General features: G+C 27.7%; 7 protein-coding genes across 9 annotated transcripts; 4 read left to right on the forward strand and 3 right to left on the reverse strand.

Annotated features, from left to right (window-relative positions):
* Positions 1–343: 343 nt before the first annotated feature.
* On the reverse strand, positions 344–3644 carry LOC103577880 (adipokinetic hormone/corazonin-related peptide receptor variant I). The gene is made up of 8 exons (XM_008558731.1): positions 3459–3644; positions 1897–2165; positions 1686–1834; positions 1516–1621; positions 1241–1451; positions 1053–1176; positions 857–989; positions 344–538 (listed from the first exon to the last, which is right to left on the reverse strand). The coding sequence occupies exons 2-8, from the start codon at positions 2122–2124 to the stop codon at positions 344–346; spliced, it is 1146 nt and encodes a 381-aa protein (XP_008556953.1). The 5' UTR covers positions 2125–2165; positions 3459–3644.
* A 492-nt stretch (positions 3645–4136) lies between these two features.
* On the forward strand, positions 4137–5146 carry LOC103577864 (cuticle protein 19). The gene is made up of 4 exons (XM_008558711.2): positions 4137–4485; positions 4577–4632; positions 4724–4853; positions 4931–5146. Exons 1-4 carry the CDS (start codon positions 4471–4473, stop codon positions 5141–5143), a joined length of 414 nt encoding a protein of 137 aa, XP_008556933.1. The 5' UTR covers positions 4137–4470; the 3' UTR covers positions 5144–5146.
* Positions 5147–5372: 226 nt separating this feature from the next.
* LOC103577862 (chromatin modification-related protein MEAF6) lies at positions 5373–7537 on the reverse strand. The gene is made up of 5 exons (XM_008558709.3): positions 7448–7537; positions 6845–7237; positions 6428–6631; positions 6320–6356; positions 5373–5801 (listed from the first exon to the last, which is right to left on the reverse strand). The coding sequence occupies exons 2-5, from the start codon at positions 6914–6916 to the stop codon at positions 5470–5472; spliced, it is 645 nt and encodes a 214-aa protein (XP_008556931.1). The 5' UTR covers positions 6917–7237; positions 7448–7537; the 3' UTR covers positions 5373–5469.
* LOC103577863 (mitochondrial import receptor subunit TOM70) lies at positions 7249–9992 on the forward strand. The gene is made up of 7 exons (XM_008558710.3): positions 7249–7858; positions 7994–8167; positions 8237–8444; positions 8514–8646; positions 8716–9292; positions 9367–9587; positions 9661–9992. Exons 1-7 carry the CDS (start codon positions 7637–7639, stop codon positions 9830–9832), a joined length of 1707 nt encoding a protein of 568 aa, XP_008556932.1. The 5' UTR covers positions 7249–7636; the 3' UTR covers positions 9833–9992.
* A 250-nt stretch (positions 9993–10242) lies between these two features.
* Positions 10243–15194, reverse strand: LOC103577861 (UDP-N-acetylglucosamine--dolichyl-phosphate N-acetylglucosaminephosphotransferase). Its single transcript, XM_008558708.2, has 7 exons — positions 14916–15194; positions 14738–14852; positions 14207–14652; positions 11066–11254; positions 10918–10988; positions 10693–10856; positions 10243–10629 (listed from the first exon to the last, which is right to left on the reverse strand). Exons 1-7 carry the CDS (start codon positions 15092–15094, stop codon positions 10564–10566), a joined length of 1230 nt encoding a protein of 409 aa, XP_008556930.1. The 5' UTR covers positions 15095–15194; the 3' UTR covers positions 10243–10563.
* On the forward strand, positions 11263–14195 carry LOC103577860 (beta-1,4-mannosyl-glycoprotein 4-beta-N-acetylglucosaminyltransferase). Of its 3 annotated transcripts, none has more exons than XM_008558706.3 (3): positions 11263–12163; positions 12496–12722; positions 12813–14195. In XM_008558706.3, the coding sequence occupies exons 2-3, from the start codon at positions 12594–12596 to the stop codon at positions 13941–13943; spliced, it is 1260 nt and encodes a 419-aa protein (XP_008556928.1). In that variant the 5' UTR covers positions 11263–12163; positions 12496–12593; the 3' UTR covers positions 13944–14195. The 3 variants fall into 3 exon arrangements, with proteins under 3 accessions (XP_008556928.1, XP_008556926.1, XP_008556927.1); XM_008558704.3 differs by having other exon boundaries at positions 11264–12163; positions 12496–12752; positions 12813–14194; XM_008558705.3 differs by lacking the exon at positions 11263–12163 and adding an exon at positions 12170–12412 and having other exon boundaries at positions 12496–12752; positions 12813–14194.
* A 113-nt stretch (positions 15195–15307) lies between the features above and the next one.
* Positions 15308–17235, forward strand: LOC103577859 (cyclin-dependent kinases regulatory subunit). The gene is made up of 3 exons (XM_008558703.3): positions 15308–15572; positions 15997–16124; positions 16205–17235. Exons 1-3 carry the CDS (start codon positions 15517–15519, stop codon positions 16258–16260), a joined length of 240 nt encoding a protein of 79 aa, XP_008556925.1. The 5' UTR covers positions 15308–15516; the 3' UTR covers positions 16261–17235.
* Positions 17236–19177: the final 1942 nt, after the last annotated feature.

Consider the following 19177-nt stretch of genomic DNA (forward strand, 5'->3'; position numbering starts at 1 on the left):
CGTTACTATTATTTATTTATTTAGGTAAAGTTTTATGAGCGCTTTTGAAAAATGAGTAGGAAGTAGTTCTTCCTACGATAAAACTGGTCTATTATAATTCCTGTTAAAACGATTAAATATAAATATTTAATTCAACCGCTAATGAATTTATTTAATGAATTTTATAAAAATAATTATTTTAAAAAATAAAAAAAAAAAATTATTTTTAAAATAAATGTGACGAAATCAAATGAAAGTTCTTTGGAAAGGTTTCGAGATAAAAATCATCTTAATTTTAAATTAGTGATCAATGATAAGAAATATAAATAAAAATGAAATAAGTAATTTTTTAAATGGATTTTATTTATTTATTTTCATTTATATACGGGCAGTTGACAATATCTAAATTGATATCATTGTTTGGAACAATTTCGAGTGGTATACAAGTCGATTGCTTTAAATGTGAAAGATTTTGATGCCACGACACACGACAAATAACTTGTGATGTTGTTTGCTTCTTTTTGTCTACCGTTACAATTCTCCGAGTTGTTCTTATTACCTATAAATATATATGTTTTTATTATATTAATAATTACTGACAATAATTAATATGTACTTGTGCGAAATAAATAAAACAAAAAAATTTTACTAATTAATTTTTATAATTTAATAAATAGTGTAAACAAAATAATAAAAATAAAAAATAAATATTAAAAAGTAATTTTCATTTGGTGTCGATGAGCTTGACCGATAAAGTAAACGGTGTAATTCGTGTTTCTAGTGTAGAAGCTCGTACTGTTCTCTAAATAAAAAATAAATAATAAATAATAAATAATTTAAATAAAATAAGTGCATTAATTAAAAGTAAGTAACGAACATGAGTATTACGACGGATATTAAATGCTCCGTAAACAATTGGATTCATACAAGAATTTGTACAGGCAAATAAAAAAAGTCCTTTTTGAATTTTTTGGTCTAATTTACTGGCACTCTGTCTATCAATCCAGTACCTAAATTTAATTAAATTAATTTTATTTATTAACTTTTCGTAGAATAATTATTTAATTAATTACCAAATACTCATAATATAATAAGGAGTCCAGCAGATAAAAAACACAGCGACAATAATAATAGTCATTTTTAGTGTTCGTATTCTGGCTCGTCCCAAAAATCCGATAGATGATCTTCGTATTTTATCTACAAAATTTTAATAAATTTATTTATTGTAAGATTATGTATTACATTTTTTTTTTTTTAATACCTTTTGAATTTTCTCTCGTCTTGCTGTGAATTTCAATGAGAATGCTGGTATACGTATAAATAATTACAACCAATGGGAAGCAGTACATCATGATCATGGAAAAAACCGAGTATCCAACTTCTTGAGTGACATTTGAAAATAAAAAGTGATAAGTAATGCACTGCTCGTACCAGGGAAAATCTGGATGACGCTGGACGTGAAACACAAGCGTCTAAAAGTTGATAATTGTTTAAATTTATAATTAATTAAAATTATTTAGCTTTTAAATAAATTACCTGGGGGGCTGAGCATAAGACAGCACCGACCCAAGCTCCTATTAGCATTAACTTTTCTCTTCTATCAATATTTATTAACTGCATAGGTTTTAAAACTGCATAATATCTTTAAAAATATTATTTTTAATAAATAATTTTGTTAATAATAATTATTGTTTTTATTTATTCACCTGTCAATGCTAATGCAGACGAGTACAAACGACGACAAATAAATTCCAAAGACACGAAAAAATGCCATTATGCGACACATTAAATCCCCAGCACGCCAAGAAACTGTTGCTGCCCAGCCAATTTCTAGCGGCATCATCAACAAAGTCACCTATAATTTTAATATTTTATTATATAATTAATAATTAATGTCAAATTTATTAATTAATTTACCAACAGATCAGCAATCGCGAGATGCAGCAGCAATGTATTTATTCTTGACTGATTTGTTTTGCGTCGTTCGATAATAAGGACCAAAACTGTCGTGTTTCCGGCGATGGAAATTACCATCAGGATGCTGTAGGTAACAATACTTAATAAATGGCCTTCATTGAACTGCATATCAATTGGCAGTTCCGACATCAATTCAGATACCGATTTCGTTTCGTTCGAATTACTCATTTTTCTTCTTTACATAAATACATTTCCATTAATCAGATTACCTAAAAAATTAATTTATATATAACTACATGTCATGACAAGTGGAGTTTATCAATATCAACTGCATCAGCCAAGATCTGATCACTGATCAATGATAAATATTTACCCCACAAACTGCGAGTTTATTTATTGTGAAATCCGGAAATATCAATCGAATTAAAGAGCACGTTGATATTAAACTTACTCAAATATTTGACCTTGACTTTCAAATTTAACTTTTTTTTTATTATTATTTCAAGTATTGTACAACTTTACCAACATCTTGTAAAATTTTTAAATTACAAAGTAAACAAAACAAAAATTTGTAATTTAATTTTTTGTCAAACGATTTAGAAATTTTGGTGTTAAATAAAAATAATATTTTAAACCAGTAGTTAAATTTCGCGGTCACAGGATACAACACCTGAGTCGATTGATTTGCGCGCTAACACTGATGTACTTAGATCTTCCTGAATCATCTTCTGGAATTCCACGTTATTGCGCCCGCGCATTTCATATATACATTTTAAACATTTCATTATCAACAATTTATTATAAAAACAAAAAAATGATATACATTGATTTATTTTTTTTTTTTTAACTATTAATTTATTTATCCCCAGTAAATTTTAAAAAATTTAATCCAGCAATTGTCCTATTTATACCACGTCCTATATTTTATAACGGCATCAGGATTGATGGACAAGTGATATGACATGTAATGATAATATGAAGACTTTAAGTGCTCTCTATTATGGTTCTAACGCGACGGGTGTCCAATATAATCCACTGTATTCAAGGTAACTATTGCAATTATTAAAATACTTAATACTTTTTCCACATTTTTTTCCATTATTACGAGAAAAAAAAAAAAAAAAAAAAAAAAAAAAAAAGTTATAAGAGATTGTGTACGTTTTCTTGATGTCAAAAAAAAATATCATACGCAAATCATAAATTGAATTAGTTCAATTTCAGGTGACCATCAATGCCGCCCTAATGACACATCATCATTAACGTAAACTGTCAAATTATAACAAACCCACGCATATTTTGTTTCCCTCAAGTCATGGCGCTATTTACAAATACGAACAAGTTGATGATAAAGGACTTATAATAAATAAACTCTTGTAATTTTATTTCTGTCAATAAATATCATATATTATTCAAGGTGAAAGTCTTGTCTATTTGTTAAAAAGTTAAACGGTGCTTTCATCTTATTTAATATATTTACTTCTTACTCCCACGCACCTTTCACTTTTTTAAATAATACCCGGGAAAAAATATAAATATAAATATATATATATAGATAAACGTACCTCGATAATCCATAAATCAATTGATAGTTCTCAATGTTGCACGGGTTACTGGTAAGAGTATCTTCAATCAATGTATGATTAGAATTAGACGTAACTAACGTAACGCCGACACAACTTTTCAAGGGTTCAATTAAACGTCCAGGAACTCTTAGATCTGACATTGCAGATCAAATGTCAAACAATCACTGATAGCTACAAGCAATCCATCTTTTAATATACTGTGCGATCTTCGTCAACATGCCAGACTTGGTTTAATCATTTTATTATTATTATCATTATTATGATTATTATTTTTTTTTTTTTTATATACAAGACAAATAATTACTCCCGTCGGTTAAATCCATCTTGTATTTAATTATTAATAGCGTTAATGGAAATAAATATAGAGCAATATTTATAATTGTAAAATAATATTAATTAAACACGAGAAAATCCGGGAGCGAGAACTGTCTGATAAGTAAATAGTAAATATTTTTCTTCTTGAATAAAGTTTATGACTAAGAAACTAATCTTTGACATTGATGAAAAAAAAATATATATAAAAAATAAACAATTTTTTGCAACAGTTATTATGAAAATTAGTTAAATTTTTATTTGTACTTAGACTTTGATATCTTATTATTCACATCTGTTATTAATATGTTTTATTTTTTATTATTAAGCAATTGTTCCTTTTAATAATTTTTTATTTAAAATTATGAATAAAGCAAATAATTAGTTCTTGAAATTATTTTACATAACGCCGATTGACATTACGTTCTATTACGTAGCAATAATTGTTAATAGAATATTGTGCCAGTATGATATTAATTTATAAATTTCATAATAGTCATGATGGTGAGTGAAGCTCAATTAATTTAATAATTTATTCCCCAAGATCTAACTCAAATAAATTACAAGTGAATGTTGGTCTATATAAAGAAGAATATTCCAGATACTGAAATAGTTTTAACAAAAGGCACGGCATTGATATTTCGTATTGTTAAAAATTATATTAAATTTAATATTCAACATGTCAATGATACATGTAAGTATTTCAATTTGTCTACTACAAATCTTAATTAGTACAGTGTTAAGTCTAAAAAAAAAAAAAATAATAAAAGTAAATAATTTTGCAGATATTGAGTTTTATTGGATGGCTCTTAATGGGTATAGAATTAAGTATCACTCAAAGGTACTTATATTTATTATAAAATATAATTATTCTATCTATTATTATTATTATTATTATTATTACAAATTATCTAATGTATATTAAAATTTAGATATAATTGGCCGCATGACGCACAATCAATGTACAAAATATTAAAACCCGCATCTTACAGAGTACCTAAAAATCCATCAACTATTTATGTCGCTACGCCTCAACACAAAGAGTCCGATGACGATTACATGGTAAATATATATACATAATATTTTACACTAATTATTTATTTATTAAATAATATATATATTTAATGAACGCTTATTAGGACTACCCAATGTACTCATTTAATTACGGAGTAACTGATGAACATACGGGCGACTCAAAGTCCGTTTGGGAAGAAAGAAATGGGGATGCTGTACGTGGTGAGTACTCGTTTACTGAAGCAGATGGATCTATTCGTACAGTAACTTACACAGCAGACGATAAAAATGGATTTAATGCTATTGTTACCAAAACTTTACCACAAAACCCTTACTGACAATAATCTTACATCTCAAGTAAAAAATTAATTATTAAATTACAACTACCCATTTAAATTATTTTATTTTATTTATAAGATATTCAATTTTTTAAGTTAACTATTTAATTATAAATATCAGAATTATATTTTAAATACATAAAGTATTTGTAACTTATTTAAATCACGCGTCAAAAAATTTTAAAAAAACGTAATACTTGATAATTTTTAATGAATTATTGAATTTGTACGTACGTGGCGTTAATTTTATGTGAATATGAATTGTAAAGATTGATCCAAAGTATTAGATGAATGATAAATAATAATAATAATAATAATTAATAAATCTATCTATTTCGAGATCTCTTATTATTATTTTTCTTAGCGCTATTTGATGATCTATTTTTAGTGGCTTCTTTGCTATTGCTATGTCCATCTTTAGCAGGCGTAGAAATATGTTCTAGACTACCATTTGACAATGGGCCATTTGTAAATGTAACATTGGTATCGTTGTTGCTCAATGTGCCGTTGTTTTGCAAATATCCAGACTGTATGGACGTGTGATTCTTTCCACTTGAGTCTTTGCTATTACCCGATGTTACCACACTATTGTTATAGTTGCAGTTGTCTTCACTGCCGCTGTTTCCAAGCTGTGATTCTGATTCACTGTATCGTTCAACTAAAATAATGTTCAATGTACCTCTAATTAACCGTACAAACCAATCCCCTTTACAAAATCTACAACTACTTTATTTTTTTTTAAATTAAATCTCATTAACTCATTCATTCATTAATTAATTTATAACTAAGTGCATTAAAATTAAAGTGAAAAATAAAAAAAAATAATAATTAAATTTAAAAATATTAATTTATATAATTATTTACATTGTGAAAGTAGACAGAAATGAAAACAGAAGATAATGGCCGAAATTTTTAAATATATTTACAATTTAATCAACGAAAAAAAAAATATATATGTTTGTATATATTTTTACCATCATGCTGAGCGATAAAGATTTTGTTCTATTTAAAATAAAAATCTGATAGCATTTTTTCAGACTTATCAAATTGACTAGTCTTAACTTAAATAATAATAATAATTAAACTCAGTGTAAAGAAGAAATTCATGAAAAGAAAAAGATGTGCTACTTAATTATCAATAAAAGTATAATCATGAATATCCATTCAGATCCTTACTTTTTTCTTGTGTATTTTCTACCAGACCACTTACAGCCTAAAAAAAAATATACAAATTAATTAAGTTAATTAGAATTTTTATTTAAATAATATATAGCTTACACTTACAGCCATGGAGGTGATTGAAGATTTAGAAAATAATCTTTCAGCTTCTTTAAATTTTCTATTTCTTTTGTCAGCTTTACTGTTTGTATTTTTATTGCTAGCTAAATATCTATCCCACCCACGTATAATATTTCCATACAATTGTGTATCCTCAAGATAACTTCCTTCGAAAGCATAAATTTGTCTTTCTAAATTAGCTAAAGTGTCCTGAAACAAAAATAACAAAAACAGTCAATTTTTAATTATAAATAAAGTTAGAAAACTTAACCTAAAAATAAAATTCCCACCAAAACTTCAAATTCAAACGTCAAATAATTACAGAAAAATACAAATATTTAAAAAATAATTTTTGTGATATTTTTAATCAACAATTAAATTATTTATTCCAGTATATTTACTAAAAAAAAGTAAATAACTTACAGCTATCTCAGCTTTACGCTTAACAAGCTCAGCCAATTCTCCTCTTAAATCTACTGATGACTTAGTAGACATATTTCAAATTTTTTTTACAATTAATATTCTTCTAAATAAAAGTAAAATAAATTTTATTAAAAAATAAAAAATAAAAATATTAATGAGCGATCAAAACAAAGTTGATTCGATAGTTGATGTCAGGAGCAAATCTATTGCCATCTCTACTATTTTCTCGATTTTCTATAGCACCAGCACCAGTTCCCAACAACTATCAGCTGTTTTTCAGTTCCATCATTTCATTTATTTATCAATATTTCCATTTCCAGACATTCCTCTCGTTCTAACCAATAAAATTTCAAATTCCTTTTGTCATCTTCCCTGCCACCACACACTCACTCTCTTTTGTAAAGTTAAAAAAAAAAAAAAATAAATCAAAAAGTAAAAGGTTATCGTTAAAAAATAATTCATAGATTTACTTTGAATACTAAATTTAAAATAAATAAAATAATATATTTATTTTTATCAACTTTTATATAATTTCGCGTTGGCGCTTTATTATCTTGATAAATATATACATATATGTAAGTACAAGTAGATATATATACTCACATGAGCACTCACATGGTTGTTGATGATAATCGTCAGAGTTGGGATACAAATTTGCGTCTTTCGTAATTAATATTTCGCAGTATCAGTCAGGAATTTTAAAAAATCACTGCCTTCTAGACAATTGTTAAATTTTTGTTATTTTTTTTGACATCTGGGGTTTGGGGGGATTATTATTAAATAAAATAAAGGATGCCGGTGGCAAGCAGTGCGACCAGTTCAATAAGTGGTTGGCTGCCAAAATGGCAACTTGCTTTGGCAGTGGGTGCACCAGTGGCACTTGGACTAGGATATATTTATTACAAAAACACAAGTCAAGAAAAATCAAAAGGTGGAAAGTCAAATGGTGTAGGGACTGAGAAACAGATTTCAATTGATGGTGATACTTTGACTAAAAGTAGTCAAAAGCCTGAGGTTATTTTTATTATTACAATATATTTTATTTATAATTTAATAATGTTTATCTATAAGTATTTATAGGCTGGTGAGTCATCAATTTGCTTTGATTGTTAATATGTATAATTAACACGTTATATGTAATTTATTTAGACTCCAACTGCTAAGGCGCAGCGATTTAAGACCCTTGGAAATCAAGCTTTTGGTGCTGGAAAATATGACGAAGCTATTTCGTTTTATAATAAAGCTATCGAGACCTGTCCTACTGATCAAAATGTTGAATTGGCTAAAAATTATCAAAACAGAGCTGCTGCTCATGATGCACTGGTAAAATATCCATCAATTTTTTTTTAAAATCTGTTTAAATTTAAAATTTAATTTTTTTTTCTTACACAGGAAAACTATAGCTCGGTAAAGGATGACTGTACAAAAGCATTGGAGCTCAATCCGACGTATACAAAAGCCTTATTAAGAAGAGCACGTGTTATGGAAAAAACAAACGAATTAGAATTAGCACTGGAAGATGTTACTGCTGCTTGTATTCTTGAGAGATTTATGAGCCAATCAACGCTTTTAATGGCTGACAGAGTTTTAAAAGAATTAGGTAATTTTATTTTTTCACTTTTACAGAGTAATGATAAAAAAAAAAAAAAATAAATAAATTAAATTTCAGGTAAACAGCATGCCCATGAACATATGAAGAAAAGAAAACTTGTTATGCCCAGTAAACATTTTATAAAAACGTACTTCAGTTCATTTAAAAACGACCCAATATTTTCTGGTGACTCTGATGACAATGACAATACGTATGTTTTAGTCAGCTAAATAAAATTTCATTACAAATATTTTTAATATTTAATTTATCTATTTAACAGAGCTCTAGCAGAAGTAATCCAAATGTTTAAAGATGAAAAATATGACGAAATAATTGATGCATGTACAAACAAAATAGAAAGTTCCGGCCCAGAAGACACTCAGGTTAAATTAAAGTTACACCTTCTACGTGGTACCTTCTATTTATTACTCGGACAACACGAGGACGCGATCGAAGACTTGAATGCGGTAATCAACAGCGAGGAATCACCAAAGAACGTTAAAGTTAACGCGCTGATAAAAAGAGCGACGATGAACATGCAGTTAGAAAATCCAGACAAATGTTTCGCGGACTTTAAAACGGCTATCGAGATTGATTCTGAGTGCGGAGATGTCTATCATCACCGTGGACAAGTTAATTTGTTGTTGGACAAAGTTGATGAAGCCAAAGAAGATTCAGAGAAAGCATTGAAATTAAATCCCAACTCTGGAATAGCGTTTGCTCAGAAATGTTATATGGACTACCGACATGCTGCTACGACCAGATCTCCCACTTTGGTTGATATTGCAATCAAAGAATTTGAACGTGCATTTGATTTATTTCCAGACTGTTGCGAATGTTATACATTATACGCTCAAGTAATTATAATTTTTCATTTAAATTTACAAATAATTATTTTTCCGTGTATAAATAATTAACGAAATAATTTCAGATGTTGTGTGATTCACAATCTTACGACAAAGCTGATGAATATTTTGCTAAAGCCATTGATAAAGATCCATCAAATGCAACTATCCGTGTACATAGAGGTCTACTCCAATTACAATGGACTGGAAATGTTGAAAAGGCTGTCGAGTATATCAACAAAGCACTTGAGTTGGATCAAAAATGTGAATTTGGATACGAAACACTGGGAACAATTCAAGTCCAACGGTAATAATTTTAATTAAATTTAATTTAATTATTTAAATTTATATTAATTATTAAATAAATAATTAAATTGCAGAGGAAATCTAAAAGAAGCCATAGAATTATTTGACAAAGCACTAGAATTAGCCCGAACAGCTCTGGAACTTACTCACATATTTAGCCTCCAAGATGCTGCGAAAGCACAGCTCAAAGTCGGTCAAAGATTAGGCGCTAATTCGTTGTTTGGTATAGGAAATGTCATGTCGTAATAAAATATAACTATAATTTACAAAATTGCATAAAAGATATGTAAAGATTGCATTTTATAATGGATTTCATACCCATGAATAGAAAATTTAAAATTGACATTCACATCGAAGGCAAAAGCAACTTAAAATTTATCAATTATGTTAAAATAATAATAACAGTAACAATTTATATTTTTTTTTCTTTTCTTGTTAATTATTTTTGGTAAAATTAAAAATAAATACGCATGAATTAAAGATTATTGATTCATGTAGGTATGAATTGACTGCTATTTTTACAAGTGCCTACAAATTATTGAGAAAACATTTATTTTAACAATATATTATTGTTTTTTATTATTAATTTTTTCATTGCAAATTAATATATACGTTTGTTGCGTTATTCATTATTTAAGTGAAAAAATAATAATAGTAATAATATAATAATTATTGTCAATTGTAAAATTATATAGTGTTTATTATACGCTTATATAAAAGTTGAGTAGCCTCGCTCTGTACAAATTGCCTCCGTTTTTTTTTTCTTTTTAATTACATTGTTAACTAATTATCTTACTTAATAAAAAATAAATATAATTACAATCTTTTATCTTTATAAATCAAAAATATCATATATTCCCTTAGAGTATATTGTCTATATAATTAGACTAGTTTTTATTTTTGGTGCTCCAATGAATTTTGTCATTGAATAAAAGCCTTGGATTTAAAATATCGATAATAATTATTATTTTTATCGTTCATACGTCGTAAAATAAAGACGCTAATGGATATCTTATTGAAAATCCTATGGCCGAACAAATCACCTGATAAAAAAACAAATTATTAATTAAATTAATGTGATAGTTGTGATTAATTAATTAATTTACCTGAATGATTAATAAAATAATAGTCAAGTTTGGCTCTTTTTTTGAACCAAAAGTAATAAGAATAAAATTAATTAACGTCAAGTTATTGCATGTAACAACTCCATTTTTATCTTCTTGCCATTTAACTAATTTGAATACTCGGAATAAGCCCATGATTAATCTAGCTGTGAATAAAAATCAGTATTTTAGATATTTTTCAATTAATAATTTTAAAAAAATAGTCACCGAGTTTATTTAGCTGCGATTTCTTGAATACCGTGACGCTGGGATCTAATTTTCCAGTATCTCTGTTGAATCTATAAAGTAAATAAATTATATTGCAATAAGAATTGTTGATTGATATTGATTGTTATTAATTATTAATAATATGAACCTTGGTAACCGGTGACGTGGACATGGCACTAAGTGGAAGAGCTGAGGTACGCTGTATAAAAAATTAATAACTTGTGGAATGAAAAATAGTAAAACTGTTTTACTAAAATGTCCAATTATTCCGACAACTGCAAATGTCATTCCTGAGAAATAGCAGAATGTGTCACCTACAAATACTTGGGATGGGTACCTGTAATTAAAATAATCATCAATATTAATGTAAGAGATCTGTTTTTTGAAAGTGAAAGTTTAGAAAATATTGGATGACGATTCGTCAGATCAATAAGACGGTCTGACACACCTGCTGTCCTGAAAAAAAAATTTTTCTTTGAGCTCTCGGCACAGCAGATGGTACTTCTCGGTATAATAGCCGGATAAAGTTCTATGGTATGAAGAAAGAAAAAAAAAAAGGAAAAGGAAAAACATAAAGAGGATGAGAAGGAAGCGGCTTACGATGTGATTACTATTGAGATTTCAGTTGTGATCTACCCAACAGTTTAAATCAGTCTCAATAATTTTTTTTACGTTTTAAAAAAAACCCCAATTCTATTTTAGTTTAAAAAAAAATTTTCTCTAAGATTAAAATAAAAAAAATAAAAAATGACCATTTCTACTCTATCTGGTTGAATCATCGGTTGCTACTATAAAAGTGAATCATACATATAGGTATATATATTTAAACTTTGAGGATTCGTACATAGAGAATGATATAAAAGTATTTTTACATGTGTAAATGAACGCATGCGCTTGTGAAAACACCGCGAACGCGCTTGTCGTTGTCGGTTTTTTACATCTCAGCCTCAGCATATCTAGACATTCTGGTCGTGCTTCGACGCGACTCATGTGACGAAGAACTTGAGGACGATAGGGCGGGTACTCCGGGTGTGGTTTTTTTATTATTAATTTTATTGTCATCACTGATCAGGACGTGCAACACCAGCCATCAAGAGTTTTAATATTTATTTTATGTTTAAAAAGTAATAAAGTTGTTACCAAAGAATAAATATTTAAAATAATCTTACAACAACAGAGCAACATGAGATGGAAAGGGTTATCACCAACAGACATAGAGAAGCATAGAGAGATCAAGACTCAGCTGGTGAGTGTGCGTTAATAATATCGTGCGGTATCGAGGTCATTCGCTTAGACGGTGACCCGATGACGTCATTGACATCACCGCGTTGCTACCAACGATGATAACAATTCATCACTATGTCATACCGGCTAATTTCATTTTTTAAATCATACATATATATGTATCTATATATACATATATATGTACTGAGTAAAATTTTCACTTCAACTTCGGAGCATGGCAACTTCGCACTTCAAAATAATCGATATTACTGTCTGTTGAAGTATAGATATATATTATATATTATATATATCTATAAAATTAATTAAATTAATATATATTTATTTAATTTACAGATTATTAAAGATGAATAACATGCTGATAATATATAAATAAATAATAAAAATGAAATGATAAAATAAGAGACTCGGAGTAATAGGAAAAATCAGATGCCATGCAGAGCCGATTGGATGGAAAGCTTATTTTATTGTATACATTATTGGTTCTGCAGGTTTTCATAGTGATGATATATGTGATATCAACACCGACATCTGAATACGATGGATCGACAACGAGAAATCCTGTTAGTTTTATTGAAACTGAAACCGTACAGGTAACCTTTGATTTTAAATAAAATAAAAATCATGAGTCAAAAATTACTTTTGTTTTTCAGGTGCCTATTTATAATCAAATAAAACAAACTCCTAAACCGACAACTCGTACAATTAACGGAGAAATAAAATTAAGGGATACCCGAACGTCGGAATTTTTTATAATTAAAAATGAGACTGGCTGTTGGAAGGAGGGATTAGATGAAGATAAAATGAAGACTGTCGGGCGTGAATTAGATAGATGTATTTGTAAACAGGGGTGGCATGGTGCTGACTGCGGTGAGCCGGAAGTTGTTTGGCGAGCAATAATGGCCAGCAAGCAGAATATTAAACTCACGAGACGCAGAACATCACGAAGATTGATTTATGTATTTTCAGTCCATGATTTTAATTCAGCAATTGCTGAAGTTATTGTGGAGGAACTTTATCGTGTAGTTGATCTATTTGTTATATGTGATTTTAGTAATTCTGAGGAAAATTTTAAACATAAATTAGCTAAAGGTCTGCTAGAACCTCAGCAGAATAAAATATTGTATATCAACGCCGCTGGGAAAGCACGTAAACCAATGCGTGTAATATCGCGATTCATTTGGGAAAAAATAAGTGTCCAAGTGAAAAATATAAAACACGACGATATCTACGTTATGACTGACAGTGAAGAGATATTGAATTGGCGTGCACTGATGTTTCTAAAAGTATACGACGGCTGGCCACAGCCAATAGGTTTCCGTCTTCGGTGGTCAGTGTTTGGATTTTTTTGGCGGCATCCATTAAAAACTACAATCACCGTGGGTGCATGTACCGTTGGATTTATTTACAATGCATTTCGCACTAATGCTGCAGTGCTACGTCAACTGACCGACGAAACTAGTGAACGCGACAATCTCGGTCTGGTTATCGGTGACTTAAATCATTACGGTGGTTGGTACTGTCATTATTGTCAAGCGCCTGCAAATATCGTAAATTTACTGCAACGCGAGGGAAAAAATAAAGTACCTGATGGTACAAAAAATTTAGACGTAGTGTTCATAGAAGATCTTATTGGTGGCGGTGTTTGGATTGATGGTAAAACAAATTTACTGAGAGCTTATAGATCACGTGAATCATACTTTTCACCCGAAACAGTTATTGCCAATGCATTCAAGTACGACTGGTTAGTTGATAACTTTTATGCTAAACTCGATTACTATTAATGCATTAGCAATACTCAAGATCTGTGATATTTATCTTCATACTCTGGATTTTCCATAACTCAATTTTATTACAATTATTATTATTATTATTATTATATTATATATATTAATTACTAACGAATTTATAAAATATGTTTTTATTAAAGTAAATGTTAAATTTATATATATATTTAGAAGATTATAAAATAGATAAATAATTTGAAATAATTTAAAAAATGATTAATTTAATTAAATTAAATAGTTTATTTTTTATTAAAACTTACCAATTGTATCTGAATAGTGCTAGAGAAGTTGTCAAGTAAGGTAACATCAAGTAGAGTGAAAATTGATGGGCTTTCCATAATGCACCAGACAATTCAATGATATTAAAAACAATAATACTCAAGGCTATTACAAGACTCTGTCCTACTTCAAGGCCATTAATACCAGCCAATATATTTATAGCATTTGTACAAAAGACTGCCAGCATACCCATGTAAACGTAATAGAGGAGACCCAAGTTTACAGACAATCCAAACCAAGCTCTCAGGGGTTTTGGTACTATCACAAAAGTGCCGTTATAGTTTACGTAGTAGATCATCAGCAATGGAAGTGATGCTATTGTAGGTAAAAGAAGTTTGTATCTCCACTGAAGATCTATTACATCATCAACAAATCCCAGGAGAAGCATGCAGCAAATTGACAGCAAGGCAGCCAGCAGCTCAACGAACTGTTTTTTTAACAGCAAAAAATTTTCATTTATATAAATACCATATTTATTAATTAGTCTGATATTTTTTGTTACTGTAAATTACCTCATGGTGGGGAAAAGTCGAATTGTCGAAGATATTATCAGTAAACGGGATTGGAATAAAAAGAAAAAGAGTTATCAGAAATATACATCCACTTACTACTCCCAAAGCTTCTGGTCTGAAATTAATGTTATTTTAATCGACAATTTAATTATTTTGTTATTTATTTACAAATACTTACATTTTACCGCCATTCCTTTTATTCATATCAACACCAAATAGGTTAGCTCTGATAAATTTATCTTTAAAACTAGGTATCAATATAATTGCAACAATAGATGCCATTATTGACATAAATATATTTACATAAAGTGGAAAACTCATTGTCCACATTTTCTCTGTCTCCTCCATATTCAACATTTTTTTATTTCTGATAAAAAAATATTTATAAAAATTTTCACCGGCTGTTAACAGCTGCCAGCAGCTTACATCACAATAAAAATAAACATATACTATATATCTATATAGGGATGTTCAATTCTATATCGATTGTCACTGGAATCGACTCTTTATACTCGAACGATTCAATTAATCGAATTTTTTATTTTTTTCTTGAAGAAACGAACCCGCAGACTAGAGGGCGCTAATTTTCGCCATTCCCACTATTGAAAAAAAGTCGCATCCGTTAAATTTTGAATGCTTTTGAAATAACAGTGTGTTTAACCAAACTTTTTTCTACGTGCGCTTCAACTAAAAAACTCATTGCCTATTTTTACTTGTAATTATTTATTATTATTATTTTTTTTTACACCGAGTACTAATTAACACCAACACTGAAAAAAATGTCATCGCAAATTTATTACTCGGATAAATATTATGACGACGAGTACGAGTACAGGTGCGTTTATTTCATTTATTTCCTTGATAATTGCGCAAAAATTATTTTTACCTTATCTTATTTTACTCATTACTAGTTTTAGTACAATAAGTAATAAATAAATTATTTTACTCCGTTTAATGTCATAATTTTATTTTTTTTTGTTTTTGCTGCTGATATTCATGAGTTTCAAATGCAATCTAATGATAAAATTGCCTTGTTGTTATTATCCTTTGTCTCGGCGGTTAAATTTTAATAGAATAATTATAAATTTAATTTTTTAAACCTTTGTGCCAAACTCGACATATCAGTGATAATAATAATAACTATCATTTTGCTGTCAAAACCGGTTTTTTATGATTCATAATTGTATTTTTAAGCCTATCGTAATTTTTCAAATTTTTTCTTTACTTATCTGTATTAATTATAAATTTTAAATTTACAGACATGTTGTGTTACCTAAAGAGCTAGAAAAAAAAGTACCCAAAACTCATTTAATGTCTGAAAATGAATGGAGAGAACTAGGAGTCCAACAAAGTAAAGGATGGGTGCATTATATGACACATGATCCTGGTAATTATTTTTATTATTATACAACAATTATTAATTATTCGTCAACACATATCATATAAATTTATTTTTATTAATTACAGAGCCTCATATCTTATTATTCAAAAGGAAAATAACATCGCCACCACCAGAAAAATAATAACCGTTTTTTTTAAGTTCGTAAAAAAGTAAAAAAAAAAAAACACTTCAAACATTTATTTGATTATTATCAACCACCAGCTCAATGATCATTGTCGACATCAATCAAGAAGAGTTCTTTTCATATTATTTACACTTGAAAAATTAATTAATTACAACATACTGCTATTAATCATCTTGATAATTCATTTTTCCAACTCGTGGTTTCAATCAATTAAATCAATAGATAACTACTCAAAAATAATTCAGATAAATTATTATATTGATGTAAGACAATCGTGGACTCTTTTTAGACGATCTATCATTAACAAAAATGTCAATGAAGTATTCTGTAAATATTTATTAAGTATTTTTAACTTTTTCGTAGCTTATCTTAATCTAGCTGAGTATGTGGAATAAGGATTTAAAAATAATTTAAATTTAATTGTAAGACAATAATTCCGTTAATAATTAATATTTGATTTGTAATTACTATCACGCGAAGCCTAATGAGTTTACTATTTAAAATACTAAAAAATGCTCTCTAAAAAAATTTTTTTTTCTTTTTTTTTTTTTTTATTCACTTTAGGTAACTTTTATAAATTTTTTTTTTATAATCAACCTATCAAAATAATTACAAACATGGCACACATTGTATTTTTAATTAACAAAGTTTTTTAAAAAATTATTATGGGATAGTTAATTAAATCACTCGGTTATTGATTTAAATATTTAATAAATTTTTTATATTAATAAATTATTAATTTTAAATTAAATATCCAGTGTGCCTTAGTCTATACCGTTAATATTTACTTGAGCGCAAACATATTGTATTTTTATATTAATATTATCAGTAAGTGCGTCGAGTATCCGAAGTATTCGATTATTAAATTTAAATTATAATAATAAATTTGTATTTTAAAATTTTGTTAAACATTGTCCATTATAAAATGTATAATTAAGTTGCCATTTTACAATAAAATATGATTTTTCAATACCCAATGCTCTTTACTACGTACCGCTTCCTGATTAATTTATATTCAAGGTCACTGATGGTGTTATTTAATTTATTCATTTAATTCACTTCTTTCATTTGGACAAACTCATTAATCATTCCTCTATATTTACTGAGAGTTATATATGTAGATATGTATTTGTATAGAATCATACTACTTAACCAACTCAATGAACCATTGGTTGACATTCAATAACTAATTAATTGAATTCTCAAGTGATAAAAAAAAAATTACTCGTCAGATTTCATAACAATTATTATTTAATTTCAATCGTTTTTTTTTTTTCTAAGAAATCGAGGAAATCTTATCACAATTTTGTACAAATTTACTGAACAAGTAATTTTTTTTCATAATTATTCAATTATTTTTAATTTAAAGACGTTGAAATAACTAGTATATTCGTTCATGACATTACGGATCTAATTATACTGATAATTTTAATTTTAATTATTTTTACAGACCTCGAAATTTAATTTTAAAAAATATATCAATTTTAATTTCGAGAAAAATGACCGTAGATTTAAAAATAAAACTTTGGGAAGTGAATTTTAAAAATTATAATTACAAAATAATTTTTTTGAATTTTTAAAAATTAAATGTCTAAATTTTTTTTTTTTTTTTGTTCTACTTGTTTTAAATAAATATAAGATCTAATACCAATCATGACCTATATTTATATATATACGGTTACAAAAATTAAATTTTAAAGATATGCTTTAAAAGTTTTTATTAACAATGACGTAATACTTTATTCAATTTAATTAAAAAACAAATTAACTGACGTCTTACTCTGTTATCAATAAAAGCATAATTAAAAAAAAAAACATTTACAATATTGAAGCTTATCATCTTCAATGACGTTTTTATTCGGCTGTTTCCAAATACTAAGTACTGATATTTAATAATTAGACACTTAAACAAATATATGTTACTGTCAAGAGCGCGGGTACTTAAAAATTTTTAAACTTTCACTCGAGAAACAAAAAAAATGGATATCCATGATGGGAATGCAAAAAAAATCCATTTTACAACAAAATAATCTCCGAGTTATCAAAGTAATTATTTATAGCAATAGTTCACGGTCAAATGATAAATAATGAAGTACATACAATTACAGAATATATATAGTATTTATAATAAAACAATTGTTGGAAATATTAGTAATAAAATTTTTACGAACTAGCAATAGTGGTATAGATAAAACAAATAATAACATTAATGAATAGCGTTAAGTAATAAATTAGAATTAATATTTACGATGACAAAAGTGCTGTGAAAAGTATAATGCGACATAATAGTAAACCCGATCCAATTACATCAGTTATATTGACCTCAATCTAATTAGTTCAACAATTCCCGTCGTCTAATAACAATAATAACAACAAATAAAAAAGCAACACGTTAAATATATTATTATATTTAAGCTGATAGACAATTCCCACATCAATTTCCACGAATGATGAATAAATAAATTAGAAGGTCGTAATACAATACACAATTTTTAAATTTTATCCAGCATTCTATTCACTATTAACGACTCTGTACCAAACAGACTTTAAGTTTCATTTTATTAATCATCTCTGACATGCAGTCATAAAAAAAAAGAGAAAAAAAATGTTTTTTTTACCGTCTATCCGCTCTAGGGTTTCCGACACAAAATATATTCATAAAGAAATAGTATTGAAGATATAAGATAGATACGATGTTATGAATTCAAATCTCTTTTTATCAAGGACAAGAACTTGACTTCCCAATAAACTTATTCATGTTCATCTCAAATGTAAATATATATCCTAAGCATCTATATTTATTTAATTAAAAATAATAATTTCGTAATTTCAACACGCGAGTACTCAGTGTCCAGCATCCAGTACCCAATGAATAATAAAACACGTGTTGCGAATTTGTAAACATAAACCAAGT

Source organism: Microplitis demolitor, chromosome 1 (assembly GCF_026212275.2).
Source record: "Microplitis demolitor isolate Queensland-Clemson2020A chromosome 1, iyMicDemo2.1a, whole genome shotgun sequence".
In the NCBI taxonomy this organism is placed as follows: Eukaryota; Metazoa; Arthropoda; class Insecta; order Hymenoptera; family Braconidae; genus Microplitis; species Microplitis demolitor.